We start from the raw sequence: 16,537 nt of genomic DNA on the forward strand, positions 1-16,537 counted from the left end.
TGTATTAAATTGTTCCCATCCATTATGAGGAGCTAAATCTCTTAGGTGTTGAAATGAGATGTAAACCACTTTGAACCATTTTATATATGGGACTATTTTATTTATTAATGCTTGCTTTTGATTATAAGTTTGTGAATTGATTTATACTTGTTATTGGATGAACTGATAACTCATCTTATTTCATTGACTTAAGATTGAGTGGAAAATAGATTCAAGTTGTGGTCCAATCAATTATCATGTATGCTTTTAGATGCTAGAAATAAATCTAAGGTTGTAGCTGGATATAAAGTCCTAATCTTAATGTAAGTGATCCATTCAAGCAGTCATTGAGGGATCATATTGAAGTTTAGAGATCCTAGGCTCTAGATCTCAAGAATGAACTTAGAGTTACTTTCAAAGAGAACTCCAAGGACTTGATTAATCGCAGTGTCATATTTAACATAGATCCATTACAAGAGAGGGACAAAGTGGTATAGTCAAACTTCAACATATTTTAACCATGTGAAAGTCACTTGCTTTTAATCCAAACAATTTTTATCATGTTTTTTTTACTCTATTTTTATGAACCAAATCTATTTTGAACATATTACAATCATTTCAAGGTTTTATCAATTATCAAACTAGTTAAAACATTGTATTTTTTGCCAAATCTCATGGATATACTTGTTATACTACAAACGACCCAATATACTTGTTGGTATATTTGGTTGATGCATGGCATCCAACAAGTTTCTGTATAAATTAATAGTAGCTAACTTGACATATTTTATTTTTATTGCTACATTGATCTTTGACTAAACTTTTTGCATAAACTTTTTGTATGAGTTGTACTGCTCACCACTGTTTGAGTTGTTGTGTATGCAAAGGAAAAGACAAAAAATAGGTTCTACTATTTGATCTCAACAACAAGAACAAAAGACAAACACAAGGGAGAGATATAAAATGACAAAAAATAGGTTCTACTATTTTTCCCACCATCTAAATATTCAGTGTCAAAGTTGTTATTGCAACTTTCTCCCAAGGAATTAATGAACATTTTTGTGAAGCAAGAGAGAGATATAAAGTCTAGTTGAAGAAATTTCCTAATCACGAATTTAATGATGTAGCACAACTCAATATGTCCTACAATGGACTCATACCACAACAAGAATAGACAATATACTAGTCTCTAGGTATTGGGATGGATTTAGTGTACCATAAAGAGTCACTACAAAAAAAGGGGAAATTACCAGCGGCCCATTACAGATGGTCCTTAGGCCGTGGGTAATTCAGTGATGATTTTAATTACTGACGAGCCTAGGCCGTCGGTAAGTACCACGATAGATTAAAACTTAAATTTCTGATTTCCTTCTCCCATTTCGAGCTCGTCAACCAAAAGCCCTATTTCCCTCTCCCCTGCCAATTGTTTCCTCAGGCGCATTGCTTCACTGTAGCAATTGTTCTCAGGCATAAGTGTGTCATACTTTCTTCCCGCATTTTCGTCCTTCATTCAATCGTGGTAGTGAGGCGGTACAATGGTTGTCGTTGACGGTGTGAGGACGGGTTGGTGATTGAGGCGACACATTGGACGATTTTCGGTACGCTTGGAGCTTTTGTTGAGTGATTCTCCTGAAAGGGTATTGGTGGATGGTGATTGGGACATTTATTGCGGCTGCAGTGGAGTAGGGAGGGTGTTGCCGCTGCTTTGTTGCGTTGAGGGATTGTAGTAAGGGTTAATATGTTTTGTTCAGGTGAATTTTAGCTTTGGCGCTCGGTCCTTAATTGATTGCTTTTTGTTTTCCTGCTTCCAATTCCTTGCAAGTCATTTTATATTGGATTGTGGCTGTGGCACCAGGGGTCGTGCTTCGTGGATAGCGTGACGAGGGCATTGCGGTGGTGACGTGTTGTGGATGCTGCGTTGAGTGCTAGAAAAGGTGTACTGGTTTATTGGTGTTGGGGCTGCCATTGCAGAGGTTGTTGTCGAGCTCTTTAACAGGTTTTCTAACTTCCACCGCTCCATAACTGCATTTTTGGTACCTTTCAGGTGTTTTGAGCATGCTAATTTGAGCTCTTTATCCAAATTCTTTATTGCCAGTAGGCTTAAGTTATGACGAGGGTTTCTGTTTTGTTAGATTTAGAATAGTGTGTCCCATTTATCGTATAGGAATTGACATATGATCACTTTCTTCATTGTTTTTGACAAAAAAAAATTGAAATTAGTGCACAAATTGCTTCTAAGTTTGGACATGTTCTCTGTAATATTGTGTTGATAAATTTGAATTATTATACAAGCCTTAGCAGTCTTCCAAGAGAGATATATAAGTTTAAATCTTTGAAAACTCTCATCCTATCCGGTTGTAAGAAGATTGACAAATTGGAAGAAGATATAGCGGAGATGAAATCCTTAACAACTCTAATTGCTGAAAATGTTGTTATGAAAGTTCCCTTTTCAATAGTAAGCTCCAAAAGCATTGGATATCTTTTTCCATGTGGGTTTGAAGGATTATCCCATGATGTTTTACCATCTATTATTTGGTGCTGGTTGTCACCGATAATGAATCCCCTGTCTAGTACTCTTCCGTTATGTGGCATATCAGCATCTCTAGTTTCCATGAATATGCAAAACAATTGATTTGGGTGACCTAGCACCGATTCTTACCAACCTGTTAAATCTTCGAAGTGTTTAGGTGCAATGTGGCACGAAGTTTCAAATAATTAAACAAGTGAGAAAAATTTTGAATGACGTACGATGGGTACATTTCACTGAGTTAGGAATAACATCCTATACATCAGAAATTTCAGACAATTCCTTGAGATCTTATTTGATTGGAATTGGAAGCTACCAAGAAGAAGACTTCAATACTCTTAACAAGAGCATATCTAAGGTTCCTTGTTTTTCTATTTGTCTACTTCCCTTCGCTATTAGTTTTAGGTATTACTTAAGAGAACATGAAACAATTCTAGGTATCTAAAGGAAACTTCAATACTGACCTTAGCACTTTTTCCCTTCCGTAATATCAACACAACTTCATTTAAAAATTGCATGTAATAATTCTTAAGAAGCTATCTCGTTTCCATTTCCTCGTGCTACTCTTGCTTTGTGTTTCTTGTAATGAGTTAAGAGATGTTGTTTCTTAGTCAAAATGAGTATTGTCTTGGTCTGATTATAGCATTCTGCTTCATTAGTCTTTTTCTTGCTCTTGTGTGTCCAGTTTCATGTTGTGAAAGTTCTTGTTACTTGTTAAGTAAAATACAGTAAAGTTTATACCACTGGAAAGAAGAAATAATTCAACTTCTCTTTCTTATATATTTGGGTTTGTTTTCACATTTACTATATGTCAAAATTTAACAATAGTTAATAGCATTTAACGGACACAATCTCCGTTACGCTTAAGTTGTCATGCTTTATAGTACTTTTTGTTCTAAACATATTTTTCCTGGTACTAACACCATTATTTTGAGCATATAATATAAAAAAAAGGTTGGTTTAATATGTGAAAGTCTTAATAGGAAAGTTCAAGTCAACACTTTAATGGCTTCACATACTAATAGTATAAATAAGGTTTAATGCTTCAATAAGTTCCTATTTTCGTTCAGAATCTCAAATAGGTCCCATTTTTTTCGACGTCTCGATTGAGTTCTTATTTTTGTAAAATTGAATCAAATAGGGCCTTTTCGTCAAATTGAGATGATACCGTTAAGAAGGGTATGTTGACAGTGTAGTTTTTTTATTACGTGACATTGAAAACGTGACTGAATTATATTTTTTAATTTTTGAATTAAAAAATGAAGCATACAGAGTGAAAATTGATGTTTAACTAAGGGCAAAGTTGGAAATTAAACCTAAAATTAAGTGTTGAAAGCCTGATTCTCATTTACATTGCGAAATTCAACAGTCAGGTGCTACAACAACACATCCGTGAACATAAAATTAAAAAAGAAAAAAAATTTTAGGGAGAAAAAACATTTCAGCCAATGACATGCTGCCACATCACCACCTTGACACGTCATCATCATCATCTTCTCCAACAATCTGAAACCCTAATTCCCAAACCAAACCCTAGGGCGCCGTCAGCCATCGCCGCACCACCAGCAATCACATTGTCGCCGCACCATCGCATCAGGCCAACACCCATCTTCCACGCGCAAGCATCTTGATCGTCTTCATCACGCCATCAACAACGGTGTTTCCATTCGAAGCCACCACGCACACGCTGCCGCAAGGCCACCAACTATCAAAGCATCTTCTCCCTCAAGCATCAGCTATGCCGCGCCACAACCATCAATCCCATGTGCCACCGCGAAAGACCACCATCGCACCACCACCTTCTCCTTCGTCCTCACCATCTTCCTCATGTAGCTGCAGTTCGCACCATCACGAAGCCTCACGCTGCGATTAATGTCGTCATCGCAAATCGCGTTTCTTCCACAGAACAATCCCAAATCGCCGCTGAACCTCCACCTTAAGCCTCTTCACCAAAGCGTCGCTGCCTTCGTTCTCATCCAAACTCCATGGACGCCGCACCTCCATCATCAATCTCGCACAACCATGGAAGCTTGCTCCTTCGCACAACCTGCAAACAAAAAACCCAGAATCGCACCACCTAGAAAAACCCCAAAATCGGGCTACGACAGAAAAATCTTTTTCATCCCTGCAACCCATACCACAAACAAGAATTGTAAGCTTAACTTCATTTGTCATCGATATCAGAGAAATCATCCGGCAAATGTATTTAAAATCCTCTACTCAATCATGTTTCATCGACCAACCACCACTGGAGAGAGTTAAAATCATGTTTCATCGACCAACCACCAGATGAAATTTGTTTTCTCCCACGAACCCTAAACATCAACTTCCCCTAGTTTCATTTAGATTTGGATTTCGTAGTTGCAGAGAAGATCAACATTTGATTTGATTTGATTTTCCAACTTTGCCCTTACTTAAAAAGGTCTTTCCACTCTGTATATTTCATTTTTTAATTTAAAAATTAAAAAATACAATTCAGTCATGTTTTTAATGCCACGTAATAAAAAACTACACCGTTAGCATACCCTTCTTAACAACGTCATCACAATTTGACGGAAAGCCCTATTTGATTCAATTTTATAAAAATAAGGATTCAATTAAGACGTCGAAAAAACAAAGGACCTATTTGAGATTCTGGACGAAAATAGAAACCTATTAAAACATTAAACCTATAAATAATATGTTTCTTAACTTTAACATATAAACTTCAATAAAAAAAATAAAAATAATAATAATCCTTTTTGTCTAACATAAATAATCAAGTGAGATTTGAAGGAATAAATGAAAAGATTAAAATTGTATTTAATATTAGTTTTAAAAATGGGGATTAATCACTTCAATAGTGTTTTAACTACATATCATAATTATCGTAGAATAAATTTTGTTAATGTTAGGTAAAGTGTCAGCGGTTAATATATATTTTAAATAATTTACTGTCAACAAGATGACTTCATGGCCCAATGGATAAGGCGCTGGTCTACGGAACCAGAGATTCTGGGTTCGATCCCCAGTGAAGTCGCGTTCTTATGTAATTTGCTTTTTCCGTTATCAACTGTTTTTTTATTGGTTAATGCTTAATTCAAGTTATTCCCTTGTGGTTAAAGTTGGGGAAACAAGTTTGACGGGGTGGTTGATTTTATTTTATTTTATTTTTTTTTAATTTGAATTAGAAAATTAATATATTGTTATCGGTGTAAATAATTATTATTGGTGTAATAATAGACAAAAACGAAGTTATGATCATGTAGAGTTAAATTTTGACTGTTTACGGGAAGATTTGGTATATTAACGTAAAATAATATTTATGTACATTTTGAATAATAATAATAATAATAATAAATAATAATAATAATAATAATAATAATAATAATAATAATAATAATAATAATAATAATAATAATAATAATGACCGCAATTAATAATAATGACCACCATGTATAGCATGAGCCAGAATTTTTTCAATACAATCTTATATAGGCTTTTTATTAATTTTGTATATAATATTTGAATATAGTTAATAATGTTAATATAGTAATTTAATAAAGGGAATCAATTTTAATGTAAATTACATTAAGATTTATATTTATTGGAAGTGTAGGTAAATTAAAATTTGGTATAATAGTGAAATTGGCTTAGAGTTATTCATATGTGTAATTGTTTTTCATTATATTGATATATATTGCGAAGAAAAATATTATAGTTGTTGGAATTGACACTTTATAGTATTAAAATTTAATGTTTAATACATATTTAGTATAATATCTTTAAATTATTTATAACTAATGTAGTGTTACAATTATAGTAATATAGGTATGTTTATGATATTAAGTTTATTTTTAAAATTTGAAGTTATTAGAAAGAATTTATAGTTATTGTTTGAAATTGTGGTTTTAAAAGGATATGATATAAACCTATATTTTTACGTTATTACTTCATAATTGTTACAAAAATTAAGCTTTTATAAGTCCATTTTATAAGAGAAAAATTCAAAGTTATACATCTACACGAGTTAGACAATGGAGACAAAGAGGGACTAAAAACATAACAGTGAAGGGTGGTTAGATTGTTTATGGTGTGTATGATATGGATTGAACTAGATAAAATAACATAGCTAGGGAAGAAAGCTAGAGGAGTCAAAATAAATCTCTAACTAGTGACTTTTAAAAAGAGAAAGGATTGGAGTAGTCTCAACAACATTTCACTAATAATCTCAAAAGTTCTTGTACAATAGGAAGAGCATTGAATTTATAGGAGATCCAGCCTCAAATCTACGTATAACTAGTATCCTGATCGTCAGCCCTAATGCATAAATCTTTTGACAAGTGGCAACTCACGTTTATCACCCTTTAAACATGTAGAAAAGTTGTACCAGAAGTTGTTAGACGCGTGACGTGTGTGCTGGGTGTTGGGTAATTTTCGCTGAGCAATTGTCTTCTGAAAAGGCAACAGAAGTTTTCGGGATGATGGCTCTGAGCGGCCTAAGAGTTCAATTGAGCGATGTGGCATTGAGCTGCATATACATCACGCTGAGCAGTCCGAGTTGGGTGCTATAAGTGATTTGGTTCATTTAAGGTCAGTTGCAACATAAAGAGGTTTGGTTTGTTTGGTTTGGTTGGACCTAAGTCATAATTCCATCCTTATTAAGAAGGATTTGTCTTCAAATATAACATCAGTTTTTCTTTTTTAAGTATAACGTTTAACATTATCAAAGCATATGTTATTTGTAGTGTCAAAGCATCAGACGATTATCATACTATTCAAGATCAATAATATATGACTTCCATAAGTCATAAATCATTTGTGCACAACATGTTTATCAAAGCAAAACATGAACGTGTTATGCAAACATGTGTATCAGATCATGAACAAAACTTGTGTGTATCAGAGCATAAATAAGTATAAATGTTCATACATATATTAGAGTAAAAAATATTCATACATGTATTAGAGCATACACTAAACATGGATATTTTTATATTTCAACAAATGAGACCTAAATGCAATAACCTATCATTACATTTCTCCTCATGAATGTAATATCATATCTATGTTTAGCATTATTCTCTCCCTATTTGATAAACATTGAAAATGGTATGGAGAAAAGGCATTATGACACGAATGAAGAAAGATAGGTGGCGAAGAGTGATCGATAGGGGAAAGAGAAGGCTTAGAAAGAAAGGTGGTTGAAAGAGTTTGGTGTAGTTGGGGTGGGGTGGGGGTTGGGTTGGGTTTCCTTCATCGGGTTCTTCAAATTAGAAGCTTGTAAGAACTTCTTGATGCTTCTGAGTAGAGACAAATTCTAACCATATTCAAGGCTCTTTGGTTGTCCCACCTCTATCACAGAACAAGAATGGTACCATCTGGAGCTGATGTTATTGACACTAAAGGACTTTCCTTGAACGATGGTCCCTTGCTCCCTTTATATAATTTTCCATAAGAGGTTGAGCAAGGCCAACCTAGCTAGGATAGGATTGAACTATATAGGATAACCTAACTAGGAAAGAAGGCCAGATGAGACAAGCAAGTTTCTGGCCAGTAACTTTTAAGCCGAGAAAGGGTTGTAGTAATCTCAATAACATTTCATTAATAATCTCAAAAGTGTTTGTACAAAGGGAGGAACATTGTAGGAGATTCAACCTCAAATCTACATGCAACTAGTATCCTGATCACCAGCCATGATTCACAGATCTTTTGACATGTGGCAATTCATGTTTATCACCCTTTAAACATGTGGAAAAGCTACACCAGAAGTTGTTAGACGCATGACGCGTGCGTTGGGTAATTTTTGCTGAGCAACTGTCTTCTGAAAAGGAAGCAGAGGTCTCTAGATGATGGCGTTGAGCCGCCAAAGAGTTCAGTTAAGCAATATGGCGCTTAGCTGCATATACATTACGTTGAGTGGTCCGAGTTGGGTGTTATAAGTGATTTGGTTCATTTAGGGTTAGTTGCAACGTGAAAAGGTCTAGTGTGTTTGGTATGGTTGGAAGTAAATCATTAGTTTATAAGCTTATTGATGATTAATCTATGTTATCTAAATCATTTTTAAATAACTTTGTAAAACCTAATCTTTAAGATTTTGAAAGTGTGCATTATATAGGTATCACCCTCAACCAACTTGTCCACCAAGATACTCAAATCTTCCTTCTTCACAATTATTGGTATCATATTACCTTAACACAATAATAGTAACCAAAATAATTAAAATATATAAAATTTTCACATTTCATCAAACAAAACAATAATACAATTCATTTACCTTATGATCCAAAAGAGCCAATTCCATATGACAATTCACATCTTAGTTTTGAACAAACCACAAATCTCTTATTCTAACAACTAGTTTCAACTATCTTCCTATCGATATCCTTGATCATGTCAAATTTATTGGTAATTTCTGGACAACTAGTACAACACAAATAAAAATTTAACATTTATTAGAGTTTAAAACTTAACAAAATAGCTTTGTAAAACTTAACAAACACCTTAACTTAAGTAGGAAAACATAAGTGCATAAAGTTTTGAATAGTTATAAAATACAAATACCTTTAGGATTGAAAATGCATAACCTCACCTTACAATTCAAATCGCAAAAACTTAATACCCTCTTCATCTCAGAAGTGGGAAATGCAAAATTATCTTTAACCCAACCAATAACAAAGCATTTAATAGAAAAAATAATGGCAAAAGTATCAAAAAAAACACACTTGAACGTAGATGGAATTAGCTCAAAAGAATATAAAGTTAAAAAAGTCCTAACAAAGTAACATGTGCTCATCATTCCAGGAAGTATTAGGATAAAATCAATAGTAGTTTGTTATTATATATGTTAGACATACCTAAGTAGATAAGAATGAATCCATCAATACCACAATTTCTACATGTTGTTCAACCTATATATATATATATATATATATATATATATATATTATTGACAACATTTTTATTTCATCTTTCTACGGTATCTTTATATAATAACTAAAATGTTTTTTCCAATGATAATAATAATAAAAAAGGAAATTTGAGAGCTTAAATAAATTATATTCTCTTTATAGATAAATTAAATTTACTTTTGTATTATATGACAAAATGTTTAAATTATTATATTTAACTAACCTTATTTACAAATAATTTTAAATATATAAATCTTGATTGTCAATTTAAATAATTCATAATAACATGTCTCCATGTCTTACATTTTACAGATTCCATGTATCAAACTATCCGTGTCAATGTTGTATCGGAGTCAGGATTAGTATCCATGCTACATATAGGTTAAAACAGTACACAAATGTCTTGTTAAGCTGTATTTTACTTTCGCAACAGCAATGAGTTAAGACAACTACATTAGCATAAGGCAGCAGCATTCTCTCCTATGCCTAAGTAATATTTTTTGCTAACAAGGGCAGAAAATAGTGTTGTAGAGAACATTGTAATGCTCATTTACACTCTTGGACAATATCACATAGTTGCTTGAGGGTGTTGGAGAAATCTCCAAGGCTTGTTATGAGTTTGTCCCCTTGGCGTCTTGTAAAGTCAGTACAGGAATCCTCTACATTCTTAGAGTCACCTCCCTTATAGTCTGTTGCTGATTTAGTAGCAATTGCTTCAATCTCCACTGCCAAGTCTTGCAATTTCAGAGTCAATGTTTCCTGATTTTCTTCCCTGCTAATTGCTATCTTTTCTACAGTGACTGGCTTTGGCCTTTCAGTATGGTTTTCATGAAGCTCTACTTTGAGACTCTTTGGTGATATTCCCGAATGCTTTGGAGGCCTTTCTGTAGTACATTTCAACTTAGGTCTTGATTCTAGGTAGTCTTTCAAATATTCGTCTTCTGAATTATCATCCTCATGCTCTTCTTCATGGCTGTCCTCGTGCCTTTGTTCAAGTTTGGGCTTTTGAATGCGGTGTCTGAACTTACTTCGTTGCCCTTTTCTTTTGGACCCTATTCATTGAATTCACAAAAATTCATCAGTTTGGAAACTCACAAGGTAATGCTCCAAAAGGGATAAATAGAAAAGTGGGGAAAAAGGAAGAAGAAACATGTGAAATTTTACGGTGTTGATCAAAACAGTTCCTCGTGCTATACATTAATTTTCACAAAAAAAGAACAAATTAAGAAAAATTGGTGCCAATATTGACAATTACTACCACTTAACTATAAGAGTAAGAATGATCATTTTATATTTAAACTGCATAAGACAACCAATGAAAGGCTAAAATATTCTCAACTCTCCATATGTATCAATCGTAATTAATAAAAAAATTTATGCTCAATTGCAACTTGTAGGAATCACAATTTTCTTCTCTCAACTTGCTCCGCCTTTGTGTTAAAAATGGAAAAAAACCAAATCAAATATCATATAAAGACTCTTGTGTCGTATGAGATGTGTGCCATTCTTCCTTTTATTGTATTTTCATTCAACGAAAAATTCAATGTTATGTCTCCAAACTTATTGAACAAGTACTTGGTCCAAGTGAAACTAAACTCAATTTTCTTAAACCGGATATATCATACACCTTCTGAGTTGTAAAAAATGTGATTGATAGGAAAGACTCTACTAAAGAGGAGCAACCAAGTACTTCTAAGGTGATTAGCCATCCACGAAGTAATATCTATATTTTGTACCAATAAAATGTGTACCAACCTACTCCCAAACAGAAGTACACTCTGATTACCACAGATGTTGGAATCAAAACCAAAATGAAAATAGATCAACCACTTGATCAATTGAGTAAAGCAAGGAAAGCAACTAAGAAACTGAAAGGTTTACTGTTTACTTAGCCCCATATATGGAGGCCCAAAGGACTATAAATATAAACATATGCTAAAGGAAGTATCATTTAGTTCTCTTCACTCATAAATATTTTGTATTTCTCCTTATTTGAGCATCGGAGAGTCTTCTACAAGTGAACCTCCATTTGGTGCTCAAATTTTACCACCAAAGCTCATTTCTTAGTAGCCACAACTCGGGAAAGAGATTTGTTCCACAACATCTCTTACAACTCTCCACATTTAGTAAGACTATCTGGTGTCTATTATGGAGCCCAATGAAAGTTTTGATTTAGCTGAGATAATGATGGCAAGGAGGAGCATGATACCGTTCATCATTGGAAGAAGGTTGTTTGCAAGAGACCTCACCAAGGTATTGGGCACATCATACAAGTAAGAGAAATAGGATTTGGTGGCTGAGCTGTGTGCTCTAAAGAAGCAACTTCAAGGACATCAAAGGTGGATAACAAGTCTCCTAGAGGTCTCATGTGAAAGGAGCACCAAGAATTCAGCACCCTCTTAGAAGACTTTTGTTTAGAGATAGTAGTCAACACTTGATATCATCATACAACTCCACCTTCTAAAATATACAACCACAATCTTGTTTCCCCAACCTTATATAATCTCTCCTCCAATGTCTCGATTGCTTTCAACATCTGCAAACATCTTTAGGATCAACGTTTGTCTTCTTCGACCCTTTAACCATCTTGTCAATCTTGAAGACCACTAATGTAGAGGATGATCATCTTTTACACTCTTAGATGCTTTGAGGTGAAGCTCACTAGAAGAGAGGGTAAACTTAACCTCTACAAGCGTGATGCAGTCCTTCCTTACACTCAGAACCCACCCAGTTCTTGTACAACAGTGTGAGAAAGGTAAATAGAATCATTGTTACATCCTCGTCTTCGACTTTCACGTTAATGGCTTGGAGCTCCATCAAAATTGAATTGAGATCATCAAGATGGACGTTGAATGGCATATGCTCTGTCATACAGATCCCAAACAACTTCTTGTTCAACAAAAGTTCGTCACAAATGGACTATGTCATAAAGAGCTTCTTCAACTTTAGCCACAACATTGTTAAGATCTTCTCTTTTGCAACAACATAAAGAACCTATCTCAAAATGACAAAAGTGTCATCGAATAAGAATTTTCTCCATCTACTCCAGAACTTGCCTCTCTATGCGAGATGCTTTAAAATGTGGCACAGACACCCCTTGTTCCTTGAGCAAGATTCACATCTTAATTCTACGCCAGTAGAAATTGTTCTTCCCATTGATTATCTCGTTCTTGGATGTGATACTTATCTTCTTACAAAAACTTATCAAAAACACTAAACAAGATCAAAGTTGGCTCTAATACCAGTCTCTTGTGAATCAAGTGCCAAAATGAGCCCAGAATACAATGAAAGAAACAATACTGGTTAACCAACTAGAGACACAGAACAAAGAGCATGCATAACAACATAAAGATGAAGAATTATCTTGTTTAGCAACCAAATAAGCTTTACAAATCGTTACTTTGTTGTATAACCGCAACAAGTACAAGTTACCCTTATATAGAACAACAAAAAGGTGATACACAGAGACAACTGCCTGACATAATTGAACATATACAACAGACCAATGGTTTACCAAATGACGTAACATTGAGTCATTAGACTGACCACCTACTAAGAGACGATATTACAACTATCAAACACAGCACCCTAGAGATAGCTCAATACACTAAAAGACCATAATGCTTTCAGATTTCCTTCTGTTGATTCCAAATTTCATCCCAGGCCCAAATTTTTGGTTGCATGACAACCTCTACCCAATGATGGATTAAAACTCTAAATCCAAGCTTCTCATTAAGATGAACGCCTAATTCAACAACCACTATGCACAAGCTCCATTGATGGCCCAATTTGAGTCACCACTATCAATCCAAGCCTAGATATAGTATTTCATGTAAATGTGTTCAATAATGCAACAAGCTCCATGCCGTTGAGGCCAATCTGGCATCTTCCATGAAAGGGCAAAGATCTTCCATCATAATATTCCTGCTGAGAGACCCAGTGACCCATTAAAGGTGTTGGTGCAACCTGTCAGCGAACCCTGCATCAATCATTCTTTTTCCCCCATCTTATTGTCATGATGGGACAGAGTGAAAATCGGCCTTCTCAATCCATTTTCAGAATAGTGCCAATCCACCCAATCATGTTTTTTTTCAAAAGGCGAGGATGGGTGCTTGGCCAACCCTAGATCTGAAGTGCACATTCATCAATAGGTGGGGAGTGGATACTTAGCCACCCCTAGTTCCTATAAAAAAACATCCAGCTTACAGTTCTACCACTAAGTATTAACTGACTAATTAAATTCCATGGTTTGTTCATTACCTTTTACTAAGGGAAAAAAATAAATTAGGATCAAAACAAGTTTATCCTTAAATATCCCCTCAATATCTCTTAATGAGTTTTCAGTCATTAATGAGCTCTCTAAATCAACCAAGGCCCCTAAGCCTACTTTCACCAAACTAAACATTTAACATTGACAATAGGCTTCCATTAAGTTTTATACAATTACCAGTCAACAACACTACCATCTGGAAATTATAGGTTTCTTAAGAGCACGGGAGTGCATTTAAAATAGCCCACCAACCAAATATGCATTAATAAAGACAAATTAAGTTGTAAGACTGGTTAGTCGAAAGCCTCCTCTAACATCCCCCTTCCATGCCAGCACAAACAACTTACCCATATGGCCACAAATACATGAACATGCTCAATTAGGCATATCTACGAGAACCATCAGTCAATTGCTATTAGCCATGATACAAAGAATAAATTTCGTATTTCAACACTCCATGTTTAAATGCAATGAATCAAACTACTTAGTCAACCAATCACCATAACAAAGATTGTAGCAATCATATTCACACCAAACTTAAACTGTCATATATGGTAAGTTCAAAGAACATGAATAATCAATACATAAAAGATCTTTTACACTGTTATCCAATCACAAATTATTTGTAGCAATCATATTCACACCAAACTTAAACTGTCATATATGGTAAGTTCAAAGAACATGAATAATCAATACATAAAGATCTTTTACATTGTTATCCAATCACAAATTATTGTGTATAATAAAGTATATGAAATATAAAAATGAGTTGAATTTTATAATTTAGTTTAAGGATAATTTTTATATGGCCATGTAAAAACTTTTAATGGTAGTGCATACACTTCACTAAAACTTGAGTACAATATGTAAGTATAACTATTTTTATTGGTCAACCAATTAAACATCACCCCCACACAGTACACACGAATTCTTTAAACTAATTATTAAAAAATTAATGATCCTTTCATACATATCAATTAGTGATTGGATGAGCATCTGAAAAATCATAACACTCTTCTAACAATTCTTAAATTATATACAGTTTCAGAAAAGAAAATAACCGGTTAACAATAGTAGGCGAGTCATTCTTCTAATAACACAATGACAAAGTTCACAGAAAAATTAGAACGTACCAATTTCCACGGTCTCGTCACGCGCCTCGTTCCCTGCTTCGGTATCGCTCTCGGGATCAGCCATGCCCCGCTCCTCACGCGCCCTAACAACGCGTTCGACGGCCTCAAACAATTCGTAATCGAAATTCGGCGGTAACTTGCCTCCAGCGGTGGCGGTTCCCTTGAAGCGGTCGTAGTCAGAGAGCAACGCATGCCACTTGCGGCGGCACTGCGCGAGGTTGCGCTGCACGTCCAAGGCCATGCAGTTCTGGGCGATGATGTTCCACTGCTGATAGGAGGAGAGCGCGACGGAACAGTCGGCTTCCACCGCAGCGACTTCGTTCACCAGAATGAGAGACTCGATGACGCTCCAATCCGGAGCCGCTTGGGAGCGCGTGCATCGAAAGGCACCAGCCGAACCTGAATCGTCGTCATCGTCGTAAATCTTCATTTCTTTTTGCCCTCGATTCGTTCCCATGTAGAAACCAGAAAAGGAAGCTCGACGAGAAGGGGGAGGTGCTTTGTGGCTTTGCACTAATCATGTCCGAAACCCTCTCACAGATTCTTGCTAAAAACGTGTCGCATTATTAATCTAGGCTCATTTTAAGAAATGTTATTGTGCTGTGAAAATCCATATTTAGTTATTACAAACTGAGATGTTTTCAGATCAGTTTTAAATGCAATAAATTAAAAAATATATAAGCATTTATGAAAGTGTAATTATTTGAAGTTAGAATAAATTATTAGGCTTGATTATATTTTTTATTCAATTCTTTTTTCAATATGTAATTTTTTCTTTTAATTTTTTAAGTAATTTTGATCTTTATATTTTTTTTCGAAGTCTATAAGTTAATTCAATTTTTGTTATGTAATTTTAGTTTCCATATTATGCTAAAATCATATCATACTTGTGGTCAAACATGTTTGTCCACTACAATTTAGATAAATTTGATAACAGGTGTATTTATGGAAAGCACTCCATATAAAAGAAATTTTAAGAAAACAAAATCAAAAGTTTTTACTCTAAAAAATTTCTTGGTAAAGAATTTTGCAAAAATTATTCTCTCCAGTAAAAAAGAAAAGAAAGAAAAAAAAGGTGTGTTATACATAGAATAAGAGATCTTATTAATTAATGTATAATATAGTTAATTACTATTTTGATCCTTTATTTTGGATTTGATTCATTTTGATTTTAATATTTTTTTTTCAATTCTCATTATGTTAAATGTGTCAGCCGCTGAAAATGACATGCGAAAGGGAGGATAGATGTATCAAATAAAGAAATTGTTCTGGCGTTTAGTTTCAAAGACGTTATGCTCATGCTTGAGTTTTACTCTTTACATGACCATTCGATCATGTTCACATATAGGGAGTAGTTTCCCTTTTGGTCTTGTTCAGAGGTTATGCTACGCTTTTCTGTTCGATTGTACTCAATGGTGGTGATTGTTTTACTGTTCGGCGTAATTTTACTTCAATATATTATGGATGAAAAAGTATGTTGGTATTATATTTCAAGATGGTATGAAAGAGAATTCCAAAGAGGAATGTCTCGGTGTATGGTTATTGAATTGGTAAAGTATGAATATGGAGAATGAAATTCACGGCGTTCATCCTGAAATTCTAATGATTACCAATTCTCAAGTAGAGATGGGTAAGTCATAATGTGAGAATGGCAGGAGGTCCTAATCTAGAGGGGATCTGGGCGAGGTATGACAAACTAACCTCGGGTGGGAGTTGAGGGGTTTCCAGTTACTACACC

At 34.5% G+C, this 16,537-nt stretch overlaps 1 protein-coding gene, 2 non-coding genes and 1 pseudogene across 3 annotated transcripts; 2 read left to right on the plus strand and 2 right to left on the minus strand.

Annotated features, from left to right (window-relative positions):
- Positions 1–988: 988 nt before the first annotated feature.
- On the minus strand, positions 989–1,095 carry LOC148201663 (small nucleolar RNA R71). Its single transcript, XR_015785371.1, has one exon. It is a non-coding gene; the product is annotated as a small nucleolar RNA R71 (small nucleolar RNA).
- A 991-nt stretch (positions 1,096–2,086) lies between these two features.
- Positions 2,087–3,224, plus strand: LOC148201664 (uncharacterized; annotated as a pseudogene).
- Positions 3,225–5,452: 2,228 nt separating this feature from the next.
- On the plus strand, positions 5,453–5,525 carry TRNAR-ACG (transfer RNA arginine (anticodon ACG)). The gene has a single exon. It is a non-coding gene; the product is annotated as a tRNA-Arg (tRNA).
- A 4,126-nt stretch (positions 5,526–9,651) lies between these two features.
- Positions 9,652–15,369, minus strand: LOC148201666 (uncharacterized). The gene is made up of 2 exons (XM_088110916.1): positions 14,800–15,369; positions 9,652–10,448 (listed from the first exon to the last, which is right to left on the minus strand). Exons 1-2 carry the CDS (start codon positions 15,254–15,256, stop codon positions 9,943–9,945), a joined length of 963 nt encoding a protein of 320 aa, XP_087967042.1. The 5' UTR covers positions 15,257–15,369; the 3' UTR covers positions 9,652–9,942.
- Positions 15,370–16,537: the final 1,168 nt, after the last annotated feature.

The sequence above is a fragment of the Vigna umbellata genome, chromosome 3, assembly GCF_029865625.1.
Source record: "Vigna umbellata cultivar VRB3 chromosome 3, Vumbellata_1.0, whole genome shotgun sequence".
NCBI lineage: Eukaryota > Viridiplantae > Streptophyta > Magnoliopsida > Fabales > Fabaceae > Vigna > Vigna umbellata.

Bases quoted from the DNA above. Each gene is read 5' to 3' on its own strand.
- LOC148201666 (XM_088110916.1), bottom strand. From the start codon at position 15,256: ATGGGAACGAATCGAGGGCAAAAAGAAATGAAGATTTACGACGATGAC. The intron at 10,449-14,799 runs GTACGTTCTAAT...TTCAATGAATAG, and splicing joins TGACGAGACCGTGGAAATTG to GGTCCAAAAGAAAAGGGCAA.